Below are 20,880 nucleotides of genomic sequence, written 5' to 3' on the forward strand. Positions count from 1 at the left end.
GGGGTTACATCCAACGTCCATTTCCACAATTTGTCCCATTGCTGTTTAGAAGAGATACACTTGTCTTTTTGCACATAACCATACAAACTTTTCCAGAAGAAATGGGCTGAGAGAGATTCCTGCCTGCAACTGCCGGTCTGTGTAGACAATACTGAGCTAGGTGGACCAAGGGTCTGACTCGGTATATGGCAGCTTCCTGTGTTCCTCTGCCTTCCCAGCTCTATCTCTTGGCCTTTGCCCTTGCCCTGGCTTTGTCAGCCTCTGCAGTGCAGCTGCTGCTGGGGTCTCCTAATCCCACACACCACCTGTTGACCTGCAAGGTGGCCCACCCAAGTCCTGGCTGTGGAAGGTCCTAATCCTTGACCAGATTAATCAAATGAAGGGCCTAATCCTTGACCTGAGCGCCTGGGCAGGGGGAGGTCTGATGTTTTCTTGGAAGGGGGTTGCATTGAACACAGCAGCACAGTAGAGCAAGAGGACTCACTTCCAGAGTCCCCAGCCCATCTCTTGATTTTAGAAATAGGGCGAGTGCCAAGGCAGGCAGCACTTGAGTGGGGCCTACTGGGTTAGGTGGAACTGGGAGGGTAAAAGTCTTTGGGCCAAGCCTGGCTGACCTTGGATTTAGGGGCATAAACAACAGGCTGCTGGACAAACCATAGAGTCTGGCCTCGATTCTAAAAGATTGTCCAGAGGCTGCTTGGCTGCATTCTAGAACGATCTACAAATATGATGAATATGTATATAATGCTTTTGAACAGAAGTTCCCAAAGCGGTTTACAAACAATCAAACAACCAAATAAATAAAATGACATAAATAAATAAGAATTGAGGCAAGGTCTACTGCGCTTCTTGATCCTTCTAGTAAAATTCTGGCTGGTTGGGAATCTACTGGGGCCAGATACATCTGTTAATTCACTAGAGAGCCAGCGTGGTGTAGTGGTTAGAGTGCTGGACTAGGACCGGGGAGACCCGAGTTCAAATCCCCACTCAGCCATGAAATAGCTGGGTGACTCTGGGCCAGTCACTTCTCTCTCAGCCTAACCTACTTCACAGGGTTGTTGTGAAAGAGAAACTCAAGTATGTAGTATACCGCTCTGGGCTCCTTGGAGGAAGAGCGGGATATAAATGTAATAATAACATAACATGGCCTTGGCTCATTGTCTCCAGCATCTAACATTTGGGGGTATATTTCCTCTGTGCATGGAAGGTCCATTCAACTGTCCTGACAAAGAGCCCTTGATTTGCCTGTCTTCTATCAATGTGTGCAGTCATTTCCCCCCACTAGCTATCATTGCCACATCTTGTGGCAGAAAGTGCCATAAGTTAATTAGGTGTTGTGTGAAGCAGTACGTATTTCCATCTATCCTGAATCTACTACCCCATCAATGTCATAAGGTGACTCCTTAAGTTCTGGAGTTGTGAGAGATGCCTTTGTCTGCTTCCTACATGCAGTGCATAATTTGATAAGCCTCAAAAGGCACTGAATAATGATACTGTTAATGCTTGTTAGTTATAATTAGGCTTTGTGGCTTTTTGGGTTGATGGCAGACATGGACAAAAACGAGGGCTTTTGTACTTAATAATGTTTTATGTGCCTAGAAGCTGGCATTGTGTTTCTGGGGGGTACTGACAGCAAATCTGGGATCTGGGATTTCCCCAAGCCTCAGGCTCAATGCATGTCTTTCCCCCCTCCATTGTTCTGCTAAAAGTAAGCTACAATTACTGCATTATTTTTAAACTTACGGTCAACCGTTCTTATTGTACTTTGAAGATCACCACATTTATTGTGGCATAAGAACAGCTCTGCTGGATCAGGCCCGGGGCCTATCTAGTCCAGCCTCCTGTTTCACACATGCCCTCTCTCCTGCTGTTGCTCCCCTGCAGCTGGTATTTTAGAGGCATCTTGCCGCTTAGGCTGGAGGTGACCTGCAGGCCTCAGACTAGTATTGTATGGTTTTGTGGGCTACAACTTTATAAGCTGCTTTGAAATATGAATTCATATTTCAAAGTGAGATGTAAATATGTTGAAGAAAGAATAATAATAATTACACGCACTTTTCTGGATAGCTTTAAAGGGCATTAGACACATTCGTGGAGGAAAGGTCTGCCACGGACAATTAATTATGATGGTTGTGTGAAGTTTGATTGCCCGGGAGCCACTGTAAGAGAGAGGTTGCCCTCTGTGCCCTGCTTATGGGTTTCTTGAAGGTATCTAGTTGACCTCTGGGAAACAGGATGCTGGAAGTGATGGACCAGGGCTGCTCTTCTTATAGTCCACAAGAGTGTATGCCACAATTAATGTGATGGTATTTAGGATGTGGCAGGACTCTTGGTGGATTTCCTTTCACATGGAGACCACTTGGAATGTATTGACTTGTAGGCTGCTGCTCAACTCTGTGTAATTGGTTTTCTCACTGGTTGAATCTTTGGTTTTCTCACTGGTTGGTTGGGATCCACAAGTGGGTTTGAGATCAAACTGGTTGGCTGGGGTCCACAAGTGGGTTGCACGGCAGCATAAAGTGGGTCACCGCTGTGGCATTGCTGCTTTGTTCTCTTCTTTCTTTTGGAATTTTTTAAAAAAGAGGATAGATTGTGGGATAAAGTGGAAAAAACGGGAGGGAGGAGAACAGTGGACACACAGAGGCTATTCACACGTAAGCCCAGAACTGGGCGAAGGGAGCCCAACTTGGTTCCGCACATGCGTGTGAACCGAGCTGGTGATTGGGCCCGATCCCGGCGGCTATATAGCGGCAAACCCATCTATAAGTAGCCACCCCTCTAAATGAGGTTAAGGGAGCGATCTCTCCCTTAATCGTGAGAAGAGCTCCACTGAGTTTAAAAAAAAACAAACACCTGGAAGTGAATTGGTCCCATGTAGATTGTTGGGGTTAAAGATCTGAAAGAATTGTAATTGATTACCCTTAGGTACTGCCTAGGTTTGCAGAGGCCTGTACTTTTATTTTATTATTATTTATTGATTTGTAGCCTGCTTTTCTACTTAAAATATCCAAAGCAGTCGATTTTAATCTAGGCAACGTAACACCTTGGTATAGTGATTGGGGGCAAAGCAAGTGCATGAGCCAGGCGTTCGTAAATTTCACCCAGCTGAATCTGTGTTCATCGTCCTGGCTTTAATATTTTAAAAGTAGGTTGGCAGTATTTCTCCTTGTTGGAAAGGGAGACCAGATTTCCTAGACAGGCTGTCTGGCTTGAAGTTTCTGTTGGAGCAAAGTTCCTTCCTCTCTTCTCCTTTGCGCTTCTGTTTCTTGCCAACCACATGAAGGAGGCGGTAGGCTTGGATTCAAAGAAAGTTTGTTGGAAAGCAGGTATTGCATTGTTGGGATGGGTGGCATGTTAGAAAGCCCTGATATGTGCCTGTTTATTTGTTGTGCTATCATTGTGCGTTGAGGTTTACAAAGTACAGGAGGAGAGGTCTCCGTCCTGAGAGGCTTATAGACTGATGTTATTCAGCACAGGGGAGCTAACTGAGGAAGGGGATGGAGATGGAGTCTGGGGTAAACAGGCAAAGATGATGCTCTTAGATAAGGAGTTGGGCAGGTAGAGCAGAGCGACACATTTTTGGCCCTCCAGCTGGTCCTGGACAACAACTCCCATCATCCCCAGCTCCAGTGGCCAGTAGTCAGGGATGACGAGAGCTTTATCCCAACTCTAGCTGGAGGGCCGAGATTGTGCAGCCCTGCGGTAGAGTTACAGTATTGCAATTATTATTCTTAAATATTTTTAACCAGACTTTCAACTAGCCGCGTACCTGGATTGCCTGCTGGGCATACTATGATAAATATTTATATACCACTTTGCAACAAAAGTTTCCAAAGCGGGTTACATAGATAGATATAAACAACTAAGAACATAACATAAGACCAGCCCAGCTGGATCAGGCCCAAGGCCTATTTAGTCCAGCATCCTGTTTCACACAGTGGCCCACCAAGTGCTGCTGGGAAGCCCACAGGCAAGAGCTGATGGCATGCCCTCTCTCTTGCTGTTGTTGTTCCCCTGCAACTGGTATTGAGAGGCACCTTTTACCATGGTGATTCTCTTTATTTAGCGGGGGAGAGTAACTGGCCCTCTCCACCCCCAGCACAGTACCTCCAGTGACTGTTGCTGGTGTCTATCTTATGTTTCTTTTTAGAATGTGAGCCCTTTGGGGACAGGGTTCCATCTTATTTATTTGTTTGTTATTTCTCGGTGTAAACCGTCCTGAGCCATTTTTGGAAGGGCGGTATAGAAATCAAATAATAATAATAATAATAATAATAATAATAATAATAATAATAATAATTATTATTATTATTATTATCTTGCCTCCGAGGCTGGAGGTGGCCTAATAAAATGAAATGGCTCCCTGTCCCCAAAGGGCTCACAATCTAGAAAAGAAACAGAAGACAGTCACCAGCAACAGCCACTGGAGGGATGTTGTGCTGGGGATGGAGAGGGCCAGTTGCTCTCCCGCTGCTAAATAAAGAGAATCGCCACTTTTAAAAGGTGCCTCTTTGCTCACTTAGCAAGGGACCTGCTTGTAGCCTGTCAGGATCAAGCCTATAGGGATCGCCACCATGTCAACTTAATGGCTGTCATTCTGACCAACTGTGCTTGCAGAAAGACATTGCATTAGTGTGAAGCTGTTGCACTAGCTACTCGTGTATGGGCTGGAGCTTGCATTCCAGACTCATGTGTGCTTCACTGTGCTTGCACAACAGTTGCACAACCTGCAGTGCACTTCCTTTGTTCTAAAGGATTGTGGGGTTTTTTTGCGCAAGAGCACTGCAGCACAGTTCTGCAATCCTCATTTTTGTTGTGCAACTATGACAAACTGCTGTGAGCATCTATATACTGCTTTTGAACAGATCTCAAAGTGGTTTACATCAAAAGGGAAGCATAAGGAGAAGGTGATTACCTGCCCCCCAAGAGCTCACAGTCTAAAAAGACACCAGCAACCAGCAACAGCCACTGGAGGGATGCTGTGCTGGGGTTGGAGAGGGCCAGTTGCTCTCCCCCTGCTAAACAGAAGAGATTAACCACTTTAAAAAGTGCCCCTGTGCTCAGTTAGCAGGGGCAACGGTGTGATCCTGTGCCAGCACAACTTTGCTCATTATGCGTGGGCTTCGTTAGTCAGGATGTCAGTTCTTAAGTTTACATGGAGATATTTTGTTTAATATTCTCCTAGGCTGCATGTATGGAGGAGGGAATGAATCGCACCCATTCTTTCTCTTATATTAATTAATTGTTCTTGTCATTCTTTTGGAAGGAAAGAGAGGGGGCATGTGAGGGAGGGATTCCTTTTCTCCATTTTAAAATCTCTTATTGATATTTGCTGCTGCTGCTAATTTGAAAATAAAATGTATGTGTTCTGTATTGGCTGTCGAGCTTCAGTTGGTATTTTGAGAGAGGGAGGAGGAAGAAAACCGAGACCTTTCCCCACATTGGGGTAATTCATGTGCAGGGTGGCGTTTTAAACCTTTGAGTGCTAGATCTCTTGCAAGTGAATGCTTTCAGTCAGAGCTCTGCTTGCAATCCAACTGTCAACCTTTAAAACCGCCTTGCTGTCATTATTCCAGCATTTCTCAAACTTTTGATTCCTAGGGCACATTCTTTTCCTTAGATGAAAATGTAGGGTGTGCTTCCGTTTTGGCTTGTGGCTGTAACATTAAAGAACTTGAACTTGAAGGGTATGCTTCTTACCCTCAAAAAGATAAAATAGATATTTTGTGGCTGTGACTCTTAATCAATTAATTGGTTAGATAAAATCAATTTTAAGACCTTTTTAATAGACTAAGTGGGTTTCTGTGATTAATTAGGCAACACATTTTTTTTTAACAAAACCTTTCTAATGTGAGTGCTTCTAAAGGCTGCGGGTAGCATGCACCAAGTCTGAAGAGGCATTTCCCTCTTCTTTGCACAAAGGAAGAATGACCTCCTAAGAAAATTAGTTGCTAAATCAATTCACTTAAATCAGTTGTTGGCAAATACAATAATTCTGAAGCAAGAAGCATACCCCCCCCCCCTTTGACAATCCACGGGAATGTTGTCGCAGGCATCATCTGAGAACAGGGCCGTACGACTTCACCTCTGCGACCTCCATAATTCCCATCCATAGTTGCCAATAGTTGGGGATGATGGAAGTTGTAGTCCAACATATGCAGAGGGGCCGAAGTTGTTCAGCCCTGTCATAGTAGAAGCACTCCCACCCAATGTATGAGAAAAGGGGGAATCCCTCATACTTTTATAAATAATGAGAGAATACTTCTTTTCAGATGATGACAGAAGAGGCATTCCCTTCTGTGTGTGAGAGAGAGGGAGGGAGGAGAGCAAGCTGCTTGGAAGACAGGTTCTTGCCATCTGCATTTCCTCCCTGATAAACCAGGGACACCATTTTTATTGAATACCAGTTTTGATTGATTAACTGATTAAAACGGTACAGCTTTTTATTCTTACAACAGGGAAGGAATGTATATTGGCATAGGATGGGGGTGATCAGTGCCGCAGGGGCCTCTTGCTGGACTAGTGGGTGGCTCTCCTTAGCCAGGGACAAGCAAGACAGCAGCTCAGTTAAAGAGCGGCTGACCCAGCAAAGCCAACATACCTAGTGGCCAGGGGCGCTGTCCATTCCTCAGGCAGCTCCAGACCAAAGCAGTTGTCTGAGCTGACCTCCTGTTTCTCCAGAGCAGACCCATTGGGAGGGTGGCCCCGAGCAGCCAAGCAAGCTTGGCACTGGCATGGGGTTGCTTCTGCTCCTGGGGTCCTGATGGCCATGGAGGAGGTTCTGCAGGTCGGACAGGTGCCCCGCTGGGTATCATGGGGTCCCCAGAGCTCGTTCAAGGGGTGGACTAATGAAAAGCTGATAAACGCTCGCTGCTTAGGGTGCTGCTAGATCGAAGGGGCTTTGGTTGGGGCTGAGGGTCCCGGTCAGGGTGTGTTCCTCCTCCTGCTCTTCTGAGAGGGTCTCCTCTGGGTCAGGCTCTGGATGGGTCCTGGCAGTGGCTTAGTTGTTTTGAAGGCCCAGTTAAGCGCTCCCATGGCATAACTGTTCAGGGACAATTATGTGGCAAGGAGAATATAAAGCCATTCCGGCTACTTAAAAGGAACGGCCTGCATTTTTGCAGGACTACGAGTTAACTGTGTACAGCGGGCCACTGGCTTTTGAGTGCCTACCAAGGTCGGTTTTTGTTTTTGTTTTTTGAATGGGAGAGCAAACCATTAGTATGTTCCAGTCTCCTTTTAAAAAAAAACCCAAACCCAAGCTCACAATATATTTAGCACATCCTGGCGTTGGTGTTTTGCGAGCGAGCATCTGCTGGCGAGGTGGCAGAAAGCAAAATGTTAGAATATTTGTCACTGGGCTGAAATCATTCGATTGAGCAGGAGAGTCTGGCACCCCAAATACTGGCACTTGACGCTTGCAAAGAAAACAGGTGATGGAGGGACGGCAAGGTTTTCTTTATTGAATTGACAGGCAAGGTGTGTGTGACAAGGGCCCACTCCTAGAATGTGTCTGTTTGCAGTTTTTGAATAATTATGAGGTTTAAAAATACTGTAATGCGTGACTTGGTATCCTCAGCAACTTTTACAGTAGAACTGTATTGCGCTTTTCTTGTTTCTCTGACTTTTCCCTACACAACTTCAGCCCTCCTGCCTACAACTCTGATAATCCCTGACTATTAGCCACTGCAGCTGGGGATGATGGGAGTTGTAGTCTTAAAACAGCTGGGAGACTGAACTGATGCAGCCCTGCCGTAGACCATGAAGGAGAAGAACCAATCCAACCTGTGAATAAAATGCTCACCACTCTAAAGTAACAATGGAAGTAACATAGACCTATATACTAAACATTATGTAAAGTTTAATCATCGCGTAACCAAAAACCAATCACATACAGTAAACCATATGACTGAAAACATCCTATGCAGAAAAAACAACCAGCCAAACATCTATAAACAACATGTATAGACAATAAAAAACAAAACACATGTAAAGACATTTAATAGTAAACTCCATTGAAGAACCCAAGGTCTTACTGAGACAAAGAGATAACTCCAACAGCCAAAATTGGCAACAATATGTAACTACCCCTTGTAGGGTCACGGAGACTGCCCTATAACCTACTGGTCTAGGCGCCAGCCCCAAAACAATGGGCACTTGGTGAAATTACTGGACACCGTGATGGGCACTGTCAGTCAATCTTTATTATGGTCTCAGACAGTGCTCTCTCTAATTTTTTTCCATCTGTGTGCGGAATGAGTTTTGTTCTGGGCGGCAGTATCAGTGCAGCGTGTGCACAGATGCATTCAGAATGGGGCCTTCCTGATTCAACCTGAGTGGGGTCTAAAATTAACCGAGCAGACATCCAGAAACTTGTGAGCGCAGGCATGTGTGCATGCCTTAGAGGGAGTGCTGGTCTCAGACCAGCACAAGGTAAAAGGAGCAGGTAACAGGCGATACTAAAAGCAATTAAAAGCAGATAAAAGCAAGAGAGTCTATGCCTAAGCTATTAGCATAAAGAGTGTAAGGTTACTATGAAATCACTATAAGATGAAATACTATGAATGTCTGTAAAAAGCGATAAAGGAGCTGTAACATGTCAAAACAGTAGCATGTGACTATGGAGCCTCAGTAGGGCTAAAATCTCTGAGATGCTGCTGAAAGTTACATGCGATAAGCGATAAATTGCAGCAGTACTAAAATCTGTAGAAGATAAACGGAGACTTTAAAAGCAGTAGGGCTGAATGATTGAAGAAGCTAGTTCTTGCTGGTGGTCAGAGCCCGGCGAATTCTGCACGCCGCTGCGCAGAACTTGACTACATTGTATGTTATAGATGGAGTACAGTCTGAGAGTAGGAGGGAGATGTAGGATTGGCCTGAGCGTCCTGGTGACCTGTCAAGTAGACAGGTCAATAATAATAATGAGAATAATGAGAATAATGAGAATAAGGGCAAATAAGGAGAATAAGGGTGTTTCGTACATCTCTGTAGAACAGGCAGTGAAGGAGGACATGCTTGATAGTTTTGACTGGTCCCAAGTTGCAGGGGCACAGATGTTCTGGGAAAGGGGTCTTCCTGTATTTTCCTTCAACGACTGCCGAGGGAAGGGTGTCACAGTGAGCTAAAGGCCCTTCTGTGGTTAGGTACTTCTGGCTGTGTAAGGTATCCAGCAGGTGGTGTTATGTACCTTAGACTTCGAGAGAGAAGAGAGTTCAGGTACCTACCTAGGTTGGTTTGGCATTCTGCGTCCATTGTGCACTGTTTGATAAGTGTTCTGGCCCACTTGTAACCCAAAGAAAGTAGGTGGCGGGGTCGGGGGAGAGTCCAAGTAAGAATAGTTTTGCACATAGAGGTCGCTTCTATGTGGATTGGAAGCCATCCATCAATGTTGAGGGGGCTAGGCCCATTGGGAGGAGGGATAGCCTGTAGTTGAGTATGGACAGCCATACTCGGGCTTCCTGCTTCCAATCGTAGACCAGCATTAGAGACACAATGAGGGGCTTGCAGTACTGCTCTTAGGAATTTGGATTGGACGAGCTCTAGAGGGGCAGAGCTGGAAAAGGGGCCAAGCTGGGCAGCCTATAGAAGTTGTGCCATTGACTTAGCTTTGAATAACTTAAGGGCTATGGGTATGTATTGGCCCCCTTTTGACCAGAAGAACTTTAGAATGGCAGTGGCACTTCTCTGGGCATTTTGGGCAGCATAGCTGCCTTGAGCCTTCCTGGCCCCAAAAGCATGGAAAGCCACTCTCAAGTGTGTCCTAGGTCTCTTGGCGAAGACCATGATTTTGGTTTTAGGGTAACTGATTTCCAGTAGGTCCTCCTTGCAGTATTGGGCGAGAGCCCTCAGTGCTCTTTTAAGTCCTGTAGGGGTCCTTGAGAGGATTGCCACGTTGACTGACTGTGCTGAGCAGGCTAATAGGTCTGTGATTGGCTGGGTTGTCCTTCCTGCCTTTTTAAAAGATGGGAACTAAGACTGTGAGCCCCCAGTCCTCAGGGATGCATCTGTGTATGTCAATGGATGTGAACAGCACAGCCAGAATGGGAGCCCACCATGCTGGGTTGTTTTTGATAAGCTCAGAAGAGAATTAGATCGTTGCCAGGAGCCTTGGGAGATCAGGTCCATGATCTCAGCTGGCACCACCAGCGGCCATGGGGGCAGGTCCTCTGCATCTTTCTGAGGATATTTGTGGTCCACCTCTTTGCCTGTGTATAGTTCGTTGAAGTGTTGTTCCCAGGTCTCTAGTGACGTGAAGCTGTCCAGACATGTCAAATCGTTACTAGTGTGGTCCGCAGTGATGCACCAGAATAGGGCCAGGTTATGACTGCTCGGTGTGACCAAGCGGCTTTCATAGCGTCTCTCTTCTTGTGTTTGAGAAGTTGCCTGTATTGTCTCTTCTGCTTGAGGAGGTCCTGCGCCATCATGAGACTTGTGTTGGTCTTATAGGAGTTGTCGTTGGTGCTGATCTGTTGTTGTTGTTGTTGTTGTTTCAACACATTTGGAATCAAACCAAGAAGCAACACAGGTGCAGCTTGGACTGGCCGTTGGGATGGACATTGTGGAGGGGAATAGGATGATTGGGATTCTCTTTATGCCCTTTACAAGTGACATACCTAGAATGGAAACAGAGTTGTTTTGGCCAACCAAAAGTTGTGCCGTCGAGTCAGTGTCGACTCATGGCAACCACAGAGCCATGTGGTTTTCTTTGGTAGAATACAGGAGGGGTTTACCATTGCTATCTCCCGTGCAGTATGAGATTATGCCTTTCAGCATCTTCCTATATCGCTGCTGCCCAATATAGGTGTTTCCCATAGTCTGGGAAACATACCAGCTTGGATTTGAACCAGCAGCCTCTTGCTCCCTAGGCAAGTTACTTCCCCACTGCGCAAATACAAGCAAAGATTGCATTAAAGCACCCTCCCTCTGAAATCTAGGTGCCGCAATTAAATTTATAGGCGCCATGGCTCCTTGGCGCCTGGGATTTGTTAAGCCCTCCTTCAAAATAAATGTGTGTTTTGTAATACAGGCGTACAAGAGTACATTCACTTTTTAGTTCACACAAACCTTCTGTCTGAAGTTTGGAGATACTGCCAGAAACACACTTGTCAAATGGCAGCTTTTCTGATGGGTTGCTTGCTACTACAGATTCATGCTTCTGGCTTCTTAACTGTGGTTAAGAGAGCAGGGTGCTTCCCATCCCCGGTTGACCTTAAGCAAGTCAATATTGCAGCTTTAACCTAATTTTATGGACAAATCCATTCATCTTCCAGAAGCATCTAGGTTACATAGAAAGCTGCCTTTTACTGAGTCAGAACCTTTGCCCACAATTTAAAATAACAAACAACTTATTCTAGACAGAGTAAGTAAATCTGTTCTCTGTCATCTGAACGAGCGTCAAAGTAGTGTCCTCAGTTTATGTATGTCTGTGTGTTTTGTAGAGGATAAGGGAAAGCCAAAATCGACAGCAAGTATATTGGCTTCAAAAGTGAATTGTTCTCAGGAAATGTCATGCTATCTTATATCTGAAGCTCCCATTCTAAAGAGGCTGTGATGACCATTAGGCATTTGTGCCCTGTTTAGGGTTGTATATTTGACAATTAAGATGGGGCTTCTCGATATGTGGTTCTGCTTGACCTCGGTTCCTGCATGTTGAGAATGATTGGACTGTTGGCAGGGTGCTAGATGAAAAGGCACCAACTCCTTGAAGGCATTCACAGAATAAAAAACTGTTCTATCCAGGTTTGGGAGCTGTGTGTGCTCCCAATTTTCAGTTGTGTGGAAGCAAAGGAGGAAGGAGGAAAACGTGGGAAGAAGCGATTGAGTGGAAGCAAGGCAGAATTTTCCTCCTACCTACCTTGCTTCCACACAACTGAAAATTGGGAGCACATATAGTTCCCAAACCCAGGCAGAACACAGTTTTGTATTGTGTGAATAACCTCCATATGAAGTTGGATCCGGGTTTTCTATTAACCAGCTGCAGCAACAGAGTCTTGTGGAACCTTCAAGCCTGATAATCTATTTTAGCATGAGCTTTCATGGACTGCAGCCCACTTCATCAGTTGCGTAGTGTGTTAATTTCATGGTAGTCATGGCTTTGCAACCACTGTTCCCTCTAAGGCATGCACACGTGTGCGCACTCACAAGTTTTTGGATGTCCGCTCAGTTCAATTTAGATCCTGCTTAGGTTGAATCAGGAAGGCCCCATTCTGAATGCAGGTGCGCACACACTGCCTTGATACGGCCGCCCAGAACAAAACTCATTCCTCACAGAGATGAAAAAAATTAGAGGGACCACTGTTGGCAACCCGCTTCAGACCCTGTTTTAGTAGCAAACCCTGATATCAGAGAGGCACATGGTTGTGAGAGATGAGGCAGGGGAAAGGGTTACGGAAGAGGATGGAATGGGGAGCTTTCCTTCCGTTGGGATGCACTTGGGCCTTCCAGGAAACAATGACTGTCAAACGGAAATAGGCGTGTGAACAGAGAGTAAGAGGTACGAAGTAGATTGGTCTATGGCGCGATGTGTAGCCGGCCAAAAGGCAGAAGTCTTGGTATTCATTTGACTCGTTGTGGCATCATTGCAGCCCCAAAACAAAAGGAGCTACCGTTGCGTCTACATTGCGAACTTCCACACCAGTTCAAATTTGGTTTAACTGACATGGCTTCTCCAATAGGACCACTGACATTTGAAGGTGCTAAGCATCCTCTTTTGGCAATTGCTAGCCCTGCAAAAAGCCACTGTTCTCCAGTTCCTTGTGAGGAAGCATAGCTGTGAATCCTGTTTAAAACTGCTTTGCATTCTTTGTGTTTAACTACGCTCAGTCGCCCTAGTTGTAATTGTTGACATTTGGTGTGTGTCTTGGTAGCAGCACGCCAATTAAATTGTGAAATGGAGGCAATGCCGAAAGTGTTGTGATTCTGGGTTGCCATTTATTTTATTTTAATTGGTTTGAACCAATTTTAAAACAAACCTTATCATCCATTTGGAATGTGAAAAGCTCTCTAGTTGTACCAGTCAGGTCATTGCTTTTCAAACAATGTTCCTTGAAAGCTCTTTTCAATTTTTATTTATTTAATTCCATGTATAACCGTATAAAATATAAGTATTTTTAAAGAATTAACTTGGTTAGAATAGGCTAATTACTTTCCTCTCGTGTTTTTCTGGTTTATTTGGACTATTCTGGTTTATATGGACTATTTTCTGGTTTAGTCCATATTATTTGGTTATTTTTGGAGATTTTTGTTTTGTTATTTGCTGTTAGATCATTCCATTGTGAGCCTCCCTGAGTGCCTCATAGTGAGACAGAGGGCAGGATAAACATTACTTGGGTAAATTAACTAATTTCAAAAACAAATGCTTTATTTGTTTATGATTTGATTTGATTTGATTTGATTTGATTTGATTTATATACCTCCCTTCCAAAAATGGCTTAAGTCCTACTGTGGAAATTTTTTACTTTTTCAAAAGTTGTACTGGACTATTTAAACTGTGAACAATATTCAATAAGTTTTCAATAAATATGAATGATTCTCTGGACCAGGAATGTACAACTTTGGCCCTCCAGCTGGTGTTGGGCTATCGCCCATCAACCCCAGCCACAGTGGCCAGTAGTCAGGGATGACGGGGGCTGTAGTCCAACGACAGCCCTGCATCGGACAGTTTCCCTCTTTGACGTTTATCCTGGAATGCCCAGGTCAACATCAAGTTAGGGAAAGGTGACAAAACTAAAATTTAAACAGAAGTTATACCAACTAACAGCGACTCTTAACAAACCCAAAAGTCAGTTTTAAAGGCAGTAGGCAGCAGAACAGTTTTCTGTGTGTCATCAGTATTGTGACTTGGTCGAATATTTGACCATATTTGACTGCAGCGAAATAACAGGCGATCAGTTGACAACCTTTAGCTAGCATGCCAGCCCTAAATGGGTACTAGGCTCTTCCCAGCAGGATGGGGCGTCTGCCCCTAGAATGCACCAAGAATGGGTCTAGAGGCTTCCTTGAACATGGTAGGCCTTCCCCTTGGAGAGCATTTGAAAACAGCTGTCTTAGAGAGACCTGCCTGATTCTCAGCTTAGCCGCCACTCTTTGCTCGCCCAAGAAAACACACTGATGCCTTTCCTTCTTCCTTTTATTCCCAGGATGGCGGACACAGACCTATTTATGGAGTGTGAGGAGGAGGAGCTGGAGCCCTGGCAGAAAATCAGTGACGTGATTGAGGACTCCGTTGTCGAAGATTACAATTCAGTTGACAAAACCGCTACAGGTAACTCTCCTCTTCCGTCTCCTTTATTTTAAATGTCCGGTGATACACAGTCTTTACATTTTGTTGCTCGGCGTTCCCTTTTGGTGGGTGGGTGGGGGAAGTGATTCTGTGCCATCCGTACCTACTCAACATTCAGCTGCCTGCTGATCAAATAGATCTCTGCATTTAATTTTCTGAATGCTTAAAAATAACTGTTTTGTGTTTTGCCATTTCCAAGCTGCTCAAATAGAGTGTTGTGCGTGTCTCCACTCTGAAGGGGTGTGGAGTGGCCAACATCTTCGGTGACTGGGGAATGTTTGGGCTGACAATTGTTATGAGCCAAATGCCTGTCAAGTTTCATGGGGAGGACTGGGATGGATGGCTCTGTTCCTCTTCACAGTCCTGTGCCTTTCTGCTCTCCTCCTCCACGCTATACTCTTCCATCCTTCACTGAGGCCATTGCTTCAGTCAGAGCAAGGTCTATAGCAGCGATGGCCAACTCAAGGCTCTCCAGTTGTTTATTGGACTACAACTTTCATCGGCTATGGCTGCAGTTGATTGTGGCCGGGAAGATAGAAGCTGCACTCCAGCGGTGGCTGGAACCTCGGGTTGGCCAGCCTTGGTGTAGAGGGAAAGGCCTGCATTGGCTCTGCTTTCTTTGAAGGAAAGAAAAGGCCTGCATTGGCTCTGCTTTCTTTGAAGGAAAGTTACCGCCCTGAGCCATTTTGAAAGGGCGGTATACATATCTAATAAAAAACAAACTAACTAAAGACAGCCTCTGGACCCTGAGGTGGGGATACAGCCTTGCCTCCCAGTTTTCCACAGTTGTCTGATTTCATCCTAGATAGTGGGTTGTATTCCAAATCATGCCTCAGGAGACAGGAAGAAGATTTCAAAGCTGTAGGCCATATCCGGTAGTTAGGTAGGCGGAGCCCAAGACTCTAGTTCCGTTCCTGTCTCACCTCAGGCAACATCGTTTCTGAGAGAGCTCCGATCTTAGCGTTTTCAGGCTTCCGAGGCTTCCCCCAGAAAGGCACACAAGAGGTCCAAGCACTTAAAGGGAGAGGGAATTAAGCCCTCCAAAAAACAGAAGTCTACACAGGAGAGGCAGAAGTGGCATAAAAAGATCAAGCCTCCAGTAGCACCCCTGAGTGAATGCCTGCTACTACAGGTGGTTTGCCAGCAACGCCTTCCTTGGTGTCTCCCCACCCCCCCGCCCTGCTGCAAGTGCAGGAAGGAGTAATAAGTTAACCAACCTCCTCTCCCACTTGCTCATGACACTTCACCCTCTTCCACTATGGAGAAAGGCGAGCTATCAAAAGAGGAATTTCTTTCTCAACAAGCCAGCTCATTTAGACTCTTCCAGCTGGCTGATTTTGAGGTATTATTGGCAAAAGCACAGTGGGTCATCAAGGATATCTCCCTTGAATCCATTGCTCAGCCGCAAACAGGCTTTGACCAGGTGGTTTTTCGTTCCACCTCAGCGTCTTCTACATCAGTACCTTTCCTCCTGCTCTACAGGGATGCCATGCTGACTGAGTGGAAAGTGCCCTTTGCGCCAAAACCAACTACTCCATATCTAAAAAAGCTGTATGCTCTTCCTGATGATGTTATGACCTTATTAGTCTCTCCTATTGTAGATGCTCCTGTGGCACAATTGGTTTCCGGAACACTCATGAATAAGAACGGAGACGAGCAACTAAAAATCCCCAAGGATAAAAAGTACGATTTCCTCCTTCGCAAGGTTCATGACAGCGCGGCAACGGTCATCAAAGCAGCCACCACCAACTCAATTTTCATGCAGGCGTCGGTTTTATGGGCAAATGAGTTGATGCAACTCATCCCCCCCCCCCCCCCGGAAAACAAGCAGCTTAGACAAGGAATCAACAAACTAGCTAAAGCTGCCTCCTTCATAGCTGATTCTAGTTTAGATTGCATCCAACACACCTCTAGATCCATTGCTGTAGGTGTGGCAGTGAGGAGATCCCTTTGGTTGAATAACTGGAAGGTAGACTAAAAGTCCAAACTTAATTTGGCCTCATCCGCTTTTTCCGGGGCTTAGCTTTTCGGGGACTCCTTGGAAACCCATCTTGGTTGAGACTAGGGACAAGGAAAAGGCCATGCCTATATCCCAAATGGAATATACCCGGCCGGGTAGGTTCTCCCAGAATACCTTTCGTCCCTATAGGTCCTTCCAGAGACCCTCCTTCAACCTCTTCAGAGACTACCGCCCGTTCAACAATAATTTCAGGCCCTCCTGGCAACAATAGGGCCAACAGCAGCGATTCAGAGGAAATAGCAGGACCCAAGCCCCTAGACAAGCTTTCAGATCGGGATTCCAGCAGGGAAGAAAAGAATGACTCCTTAACTGTCGGAGGCTGGCCCCGTCTTTTCTCAACATCTTGGAGCCATTATACATTGGACGCATGGGTACTGGATACTGTTGCCACTCATGGCAACCTGGCCCCTCGGCCTCCTATATGCCTTCCCACCTATGGCCATCATAGCCAAAGTTCTTCAGAAGATGGTCATAGAAAAGGCAAACATAATCCCCATCGCCCCACACTGGCCCAGAATACCGTGGTTCGTGGACCTAGTCTCCCTATCTGCCAGGGAACCATAGCCCCTTCCTCAGCGTCAGGATCTGCTGCTCCAGGGCCCTGTACTATATCCAGACCCAGACTGGCTCCAACTAGGCGCCTGAACGTGCCTCCCTGAAGAAGGCCGGATACACAGTGGCAGTGCAGAATACCATACTGGCATCAAGGAGACCTCCCACTAACAGAATTTATCAAGCCGCCTGGTTGGCCTTTTCCAGATGGGCACGCAGGAAACACTTCTCTCCCATCACTTCAGGGATCCCTGAAGTCCTGACATTCCTCCGTCCCAACACACTCCGCAGACAGGTTTCAGCTCTTGCGTCAGTCCTGGATTTGACGTCCCGTGGTTCTTCCATGCTACACCCTCACCTCAGACGTTTTCTAAAGGGGGCCAACAACCTCGCACCTCCACCGATACACAGGTTCCCATCCTGGGATCTTAATAAAATGCTAAATGCTCCTGCACAACATCCCTTTGAAGCCCTAGGGTTAGTTCCTCTGAAAAGACTTTCTTACAAGGTACTCTTTCTGGTGGCCATAACATCTGCATGCAGGGTGTCAGACTTGAGAGCCTTATCAGCACACAAGGAGCTTTTGCTTTTTCAACGAGGAAGTGGTTATCCTGTGCCTGGACCCTACATTCATACCAAAGATCAACTCCACCTTCCACAGATCCTAGGAGGTGGTTCTCCCATCCTTCTGTCCGAATACTACGCATTCTAAGGAGAAGGTCTGGCACCCACTGGACGTATGCAGGCAGCTCCGAATTTATCTGAAGCGTACCAAGACCCATTGCAGCTTGGACGCCCTATTCATTTCCTTTTACCCTAAGTCTCTAGGTCAAAAAGTGTCTACGACTACCCTAGCTAAGTGGATCAGGGCTACTATCTGCCTGGCATATGAAACATTACACTTACCTATTCCAGGGGGCATCACGGCTCACTCCACCCGCAGTGCCAGTACATCATCCGCCTTCTCAGCTAACTCCCCACTTCAGGTCATCTTTAAAGCAGCTACGTGGGCCCCCATCTCCCCATTTATCAAACATTATAAAGTCTCGCCCTTCCATTCGAATCAAGCGGCCATGGCTCACACAGTTCTACAGCAGGTTGTCTAACCGTCCGCTTGTCCCTCCCTATTTATCTCTACTGCTTGGGCATGCCCCACTATCTAGGATGAATGCGGACAACTGCGGAAAAAGAAACATTGGTCTTACCTGTTAAGGGTTTTTTTCCGCAGTGTCTGATTTCATCCACCCCTCCCGTGGACCTTTTCCCTCCAACTATGGGATTCGGGCACAGTCGTGGGAGGTGCTGACTCCCGGGGTAACAGTATTTTCCACCTCTAACTCATGTTTTTTCGTCCTTTCTCCATGCAACCTCTACTATCTGCCTATCACTAGCATCTCTCTCTCTCACTCTCTCTAGTACCTTAAACTTTCCATTGTAGCTTCTATGGTTGCCTGGCTCAACAGTTTGGAACTGAGGTCTTGGGCTCTGCCTACCTAACTACTCGATATGGGCTACAGCTTTCATCTTCCTGTCTCCTGAGGCATGATTTGGAATACAACCCACTATCTAGGATGAAATCAGACAACTGCGAAAAAGAACCCTTCACAGGTAAGACCAATGTTTCTCTTTCTCTCTGTGTAAGAAGGCAGCACTCATTGCAGCGTTGTCCCCAGGCAGAGAAGGACCATCTCCTTCCACATGAATCTGCCGTTGCTTCAGTATCTGCATCAGAGAGGCAGACCAGGGAAAGGGCCTTTCTGGTGGTGGCAACCCGGTTGTAGGATGTTCTCCCCAGGACTGCTTGCCTGGTGCCTAGCTTGACATGCCTTTATATGACCTGCGATATATGACCGGTTTATGTTTCCAAGCATTTAATTGCTTTTAGCTGCAGGCGTTTTATTATTATCATTTTAGTGCTGCTCTGCTGATTCAGTTTTCCCAGGTATCATGAGGTCATTCATCCTCCATGCTGGGTTATCGGCCTCTGAATGCTTCAGGGAGGGCCAATCAAAATTCAGGCAGGCTAGTTCCCGTAGCAGAGCTAGATGTCACTCAAACCCCAGTTCCGGTCCTCTCTGGCTCCTACAGGCAGTATTGGGAAAGAGCTCTTGCTCTTATTAATTCAGGCTAGTCCATATGCCTTTTCCTTTCTTGCTCTGACTTTCATGTGCAAGGGGTGTGGGGAAGGGAGTTGTTAATTTTATCTCATTTTACAAATGGTAAGCTGCTTTCAGAATTTTGTTTCTGAAGTGGGTTAGAGAAGTAATCTAAATGAACAAATACTCTTTGCATGGGTGAAGTTCAGGCGTGCACTTGGGGATAGCATTAGCGTGGAGCCTAGTTCTGTTATCTGCCTGCCCCAGTGTAACTCTGTCCCTTTATTTGCATAACCTCATCCTGGTGGTTCTAGAGTTTGATGGAAAGTTGGCTGCTATGTTTCTGTTTTGCTTGGTTGGTGGTTTGATGGTGAACGACTTGGCCACTCACGGTCAGTCATGCTTTGGTAGCCTCTAGGATAGACTGCTACAATTGGATTATGTGGGGCCACGCCTCGAAGACAGTCTGGAAACTTCAGCTAGTGAAGAATCTTGCCATGTGACTGAGAGTAGACATGGATTGGCATGTTTGTATCGAGTTTCCTTGGGTTCAGTTCAGGGTGCTGGTTTTGACTGACAAAGTGCTCAACTGTCTGGGTCCCGATTGTCTCGGGAAGCTGCTTCTCCTCTTTACTTCCACTCAAGATTTTAAGAGCTATTAAGGAGACCTTCTTGAAAATGCCTTCTGATGGGGAGGCCAGCTTGGCCTTCCTGAGGTTGGGGTTTGCGGTTGGTGCCCTGGGATTCTGGAATGCCCTCCTATGGGATGCCTGCATGGTTCCTCTCCTTCAGGGGAGGAGGGCATTCTGGATTGGGTCGTTCTGTCCAGTGGAGTTTGGGTTTAAACAGCTTCCTGTCCCCACTGGTTGGGGGAAGCTCTGCCCAGTTCTTGTGCTGCCTCAAAATTCCCCATCCTGCCCCCCTTTGCTGTTGCGAGTTCATGAATCCATTCTTCATTGTGTTGAACAGCCTGATCCTAGGGCTGTTTACTCTGAAGTAAATCCCACTGTGTCCCATTGAAGAAAGGCACGACAACAAAACCCTAGACAGGAAGACCAGGCAGCAATAAATAGGTTTAAATTATGTCAGCTTTACTGAACTGTATTATAAAATCTTGGGCTTAGATCTTAAAGGGTAGCCCTTTTGGTTATAAAATACCTACACTTAACTGCTTTTGAGCTGCAAGTGAGAGGAAGCAAAAAACCTGTTGTACTCAGACCCGACCTGATGGGGACCGGCTTCACCCTAACTGGGAAAAATTCCTTCTTGGCTCCTATACGTGGCAGCCAGCTAAGCCTGCAGCATTGGGTTAAACGGTGGGTTGGTTATGAGAATTTAGTTGCCATGTTGGTCTTAACAACCGAACTGACTTTATCCTTTATCTAGCTTACCTTAGTTGTCACGATCCCTGAGTCTGAACTCTCCTCATCCAAGACGGAGCCTAGCCTAGTGAAGAGAACATAGGAACATAAGGAGCTGCCTTATACCGAGTCAATCAGTCAGTCTTTATTATGGTCATAGACCAGCATAAAGTATAAGAGTCAATTACATAGGAGAAATGAGCCACCTATATGAAACACCTATATTGGGCAGCAGTGATATAGGAAGATGCTGGAAGGCGTCATCTCATACTGCGTGGGAGATGGCAATGGTCAACCCCTCCTGTGTTCTACCAAAGAAAACCACAGGGCTCTGTGGTTGCCAGGAGTCAACTTAATGGCACAACTTTTAACAGCACAACTTTACTTTTAACTTTACATATTAGAAATAAGAGTAGATAAAAAGTACACCGGGTGATTACATACGATATAGTACTTTAATAATGTGTAAGGTACATAATGATATTAAAAATATTCGTAATAATAAAAATAATAGAAAGTACACAAGAGGCATGAGGGCATAAAAGCCTGAATACTGAGTTAGACCCTTGATCC

General features: G+C 45.9%; 1 protein-coding gene across 6 annotated transcripts in view; it reads left to right on the plus strand.

Annotated features, from left to right (window-relative positions):
• Positions 1-20,880, plus strand: part of POGZ (pogo transposable element derived with ZNF domain) — an 84,836-nt gene that overhangs the window by 33,812 nt on the left and 30,144 nt on the right. For all 6 annotated transcript variants that reach the window (XM_053278224.1, XM_053278225.1, XM_053278227.1 and 3 more), the window contains exon 2: positions 14,136-14,260. In XM_053278224.1, coding sequence (XP_053134199.1) covers positions 14,137-14,260 — 124 coding nt within the window. In that variant the 5' untranslated portion in view covers position 14,136. The remainder of the gene's footprint in view (positions 1-14,135; positions 14,261-20,880) is intronic.

The sequence above is a fragment of the Hemicordylus capensis genome, chromosome 14 (assembly GCF_027244095.1).
Source record: "Hemicordylus capensis ecotype Gifberg chromosome 14, rHemCap1.1.pri, whole genome shotgun sequence".
In the NCBI taxonomy this organism is placed as follows: Eukaryota; Metazoa; Chordata; class Lepidosauria; order Squamata; family Cordylidae; genus Hemicordylus; species Hemicordylus capensis.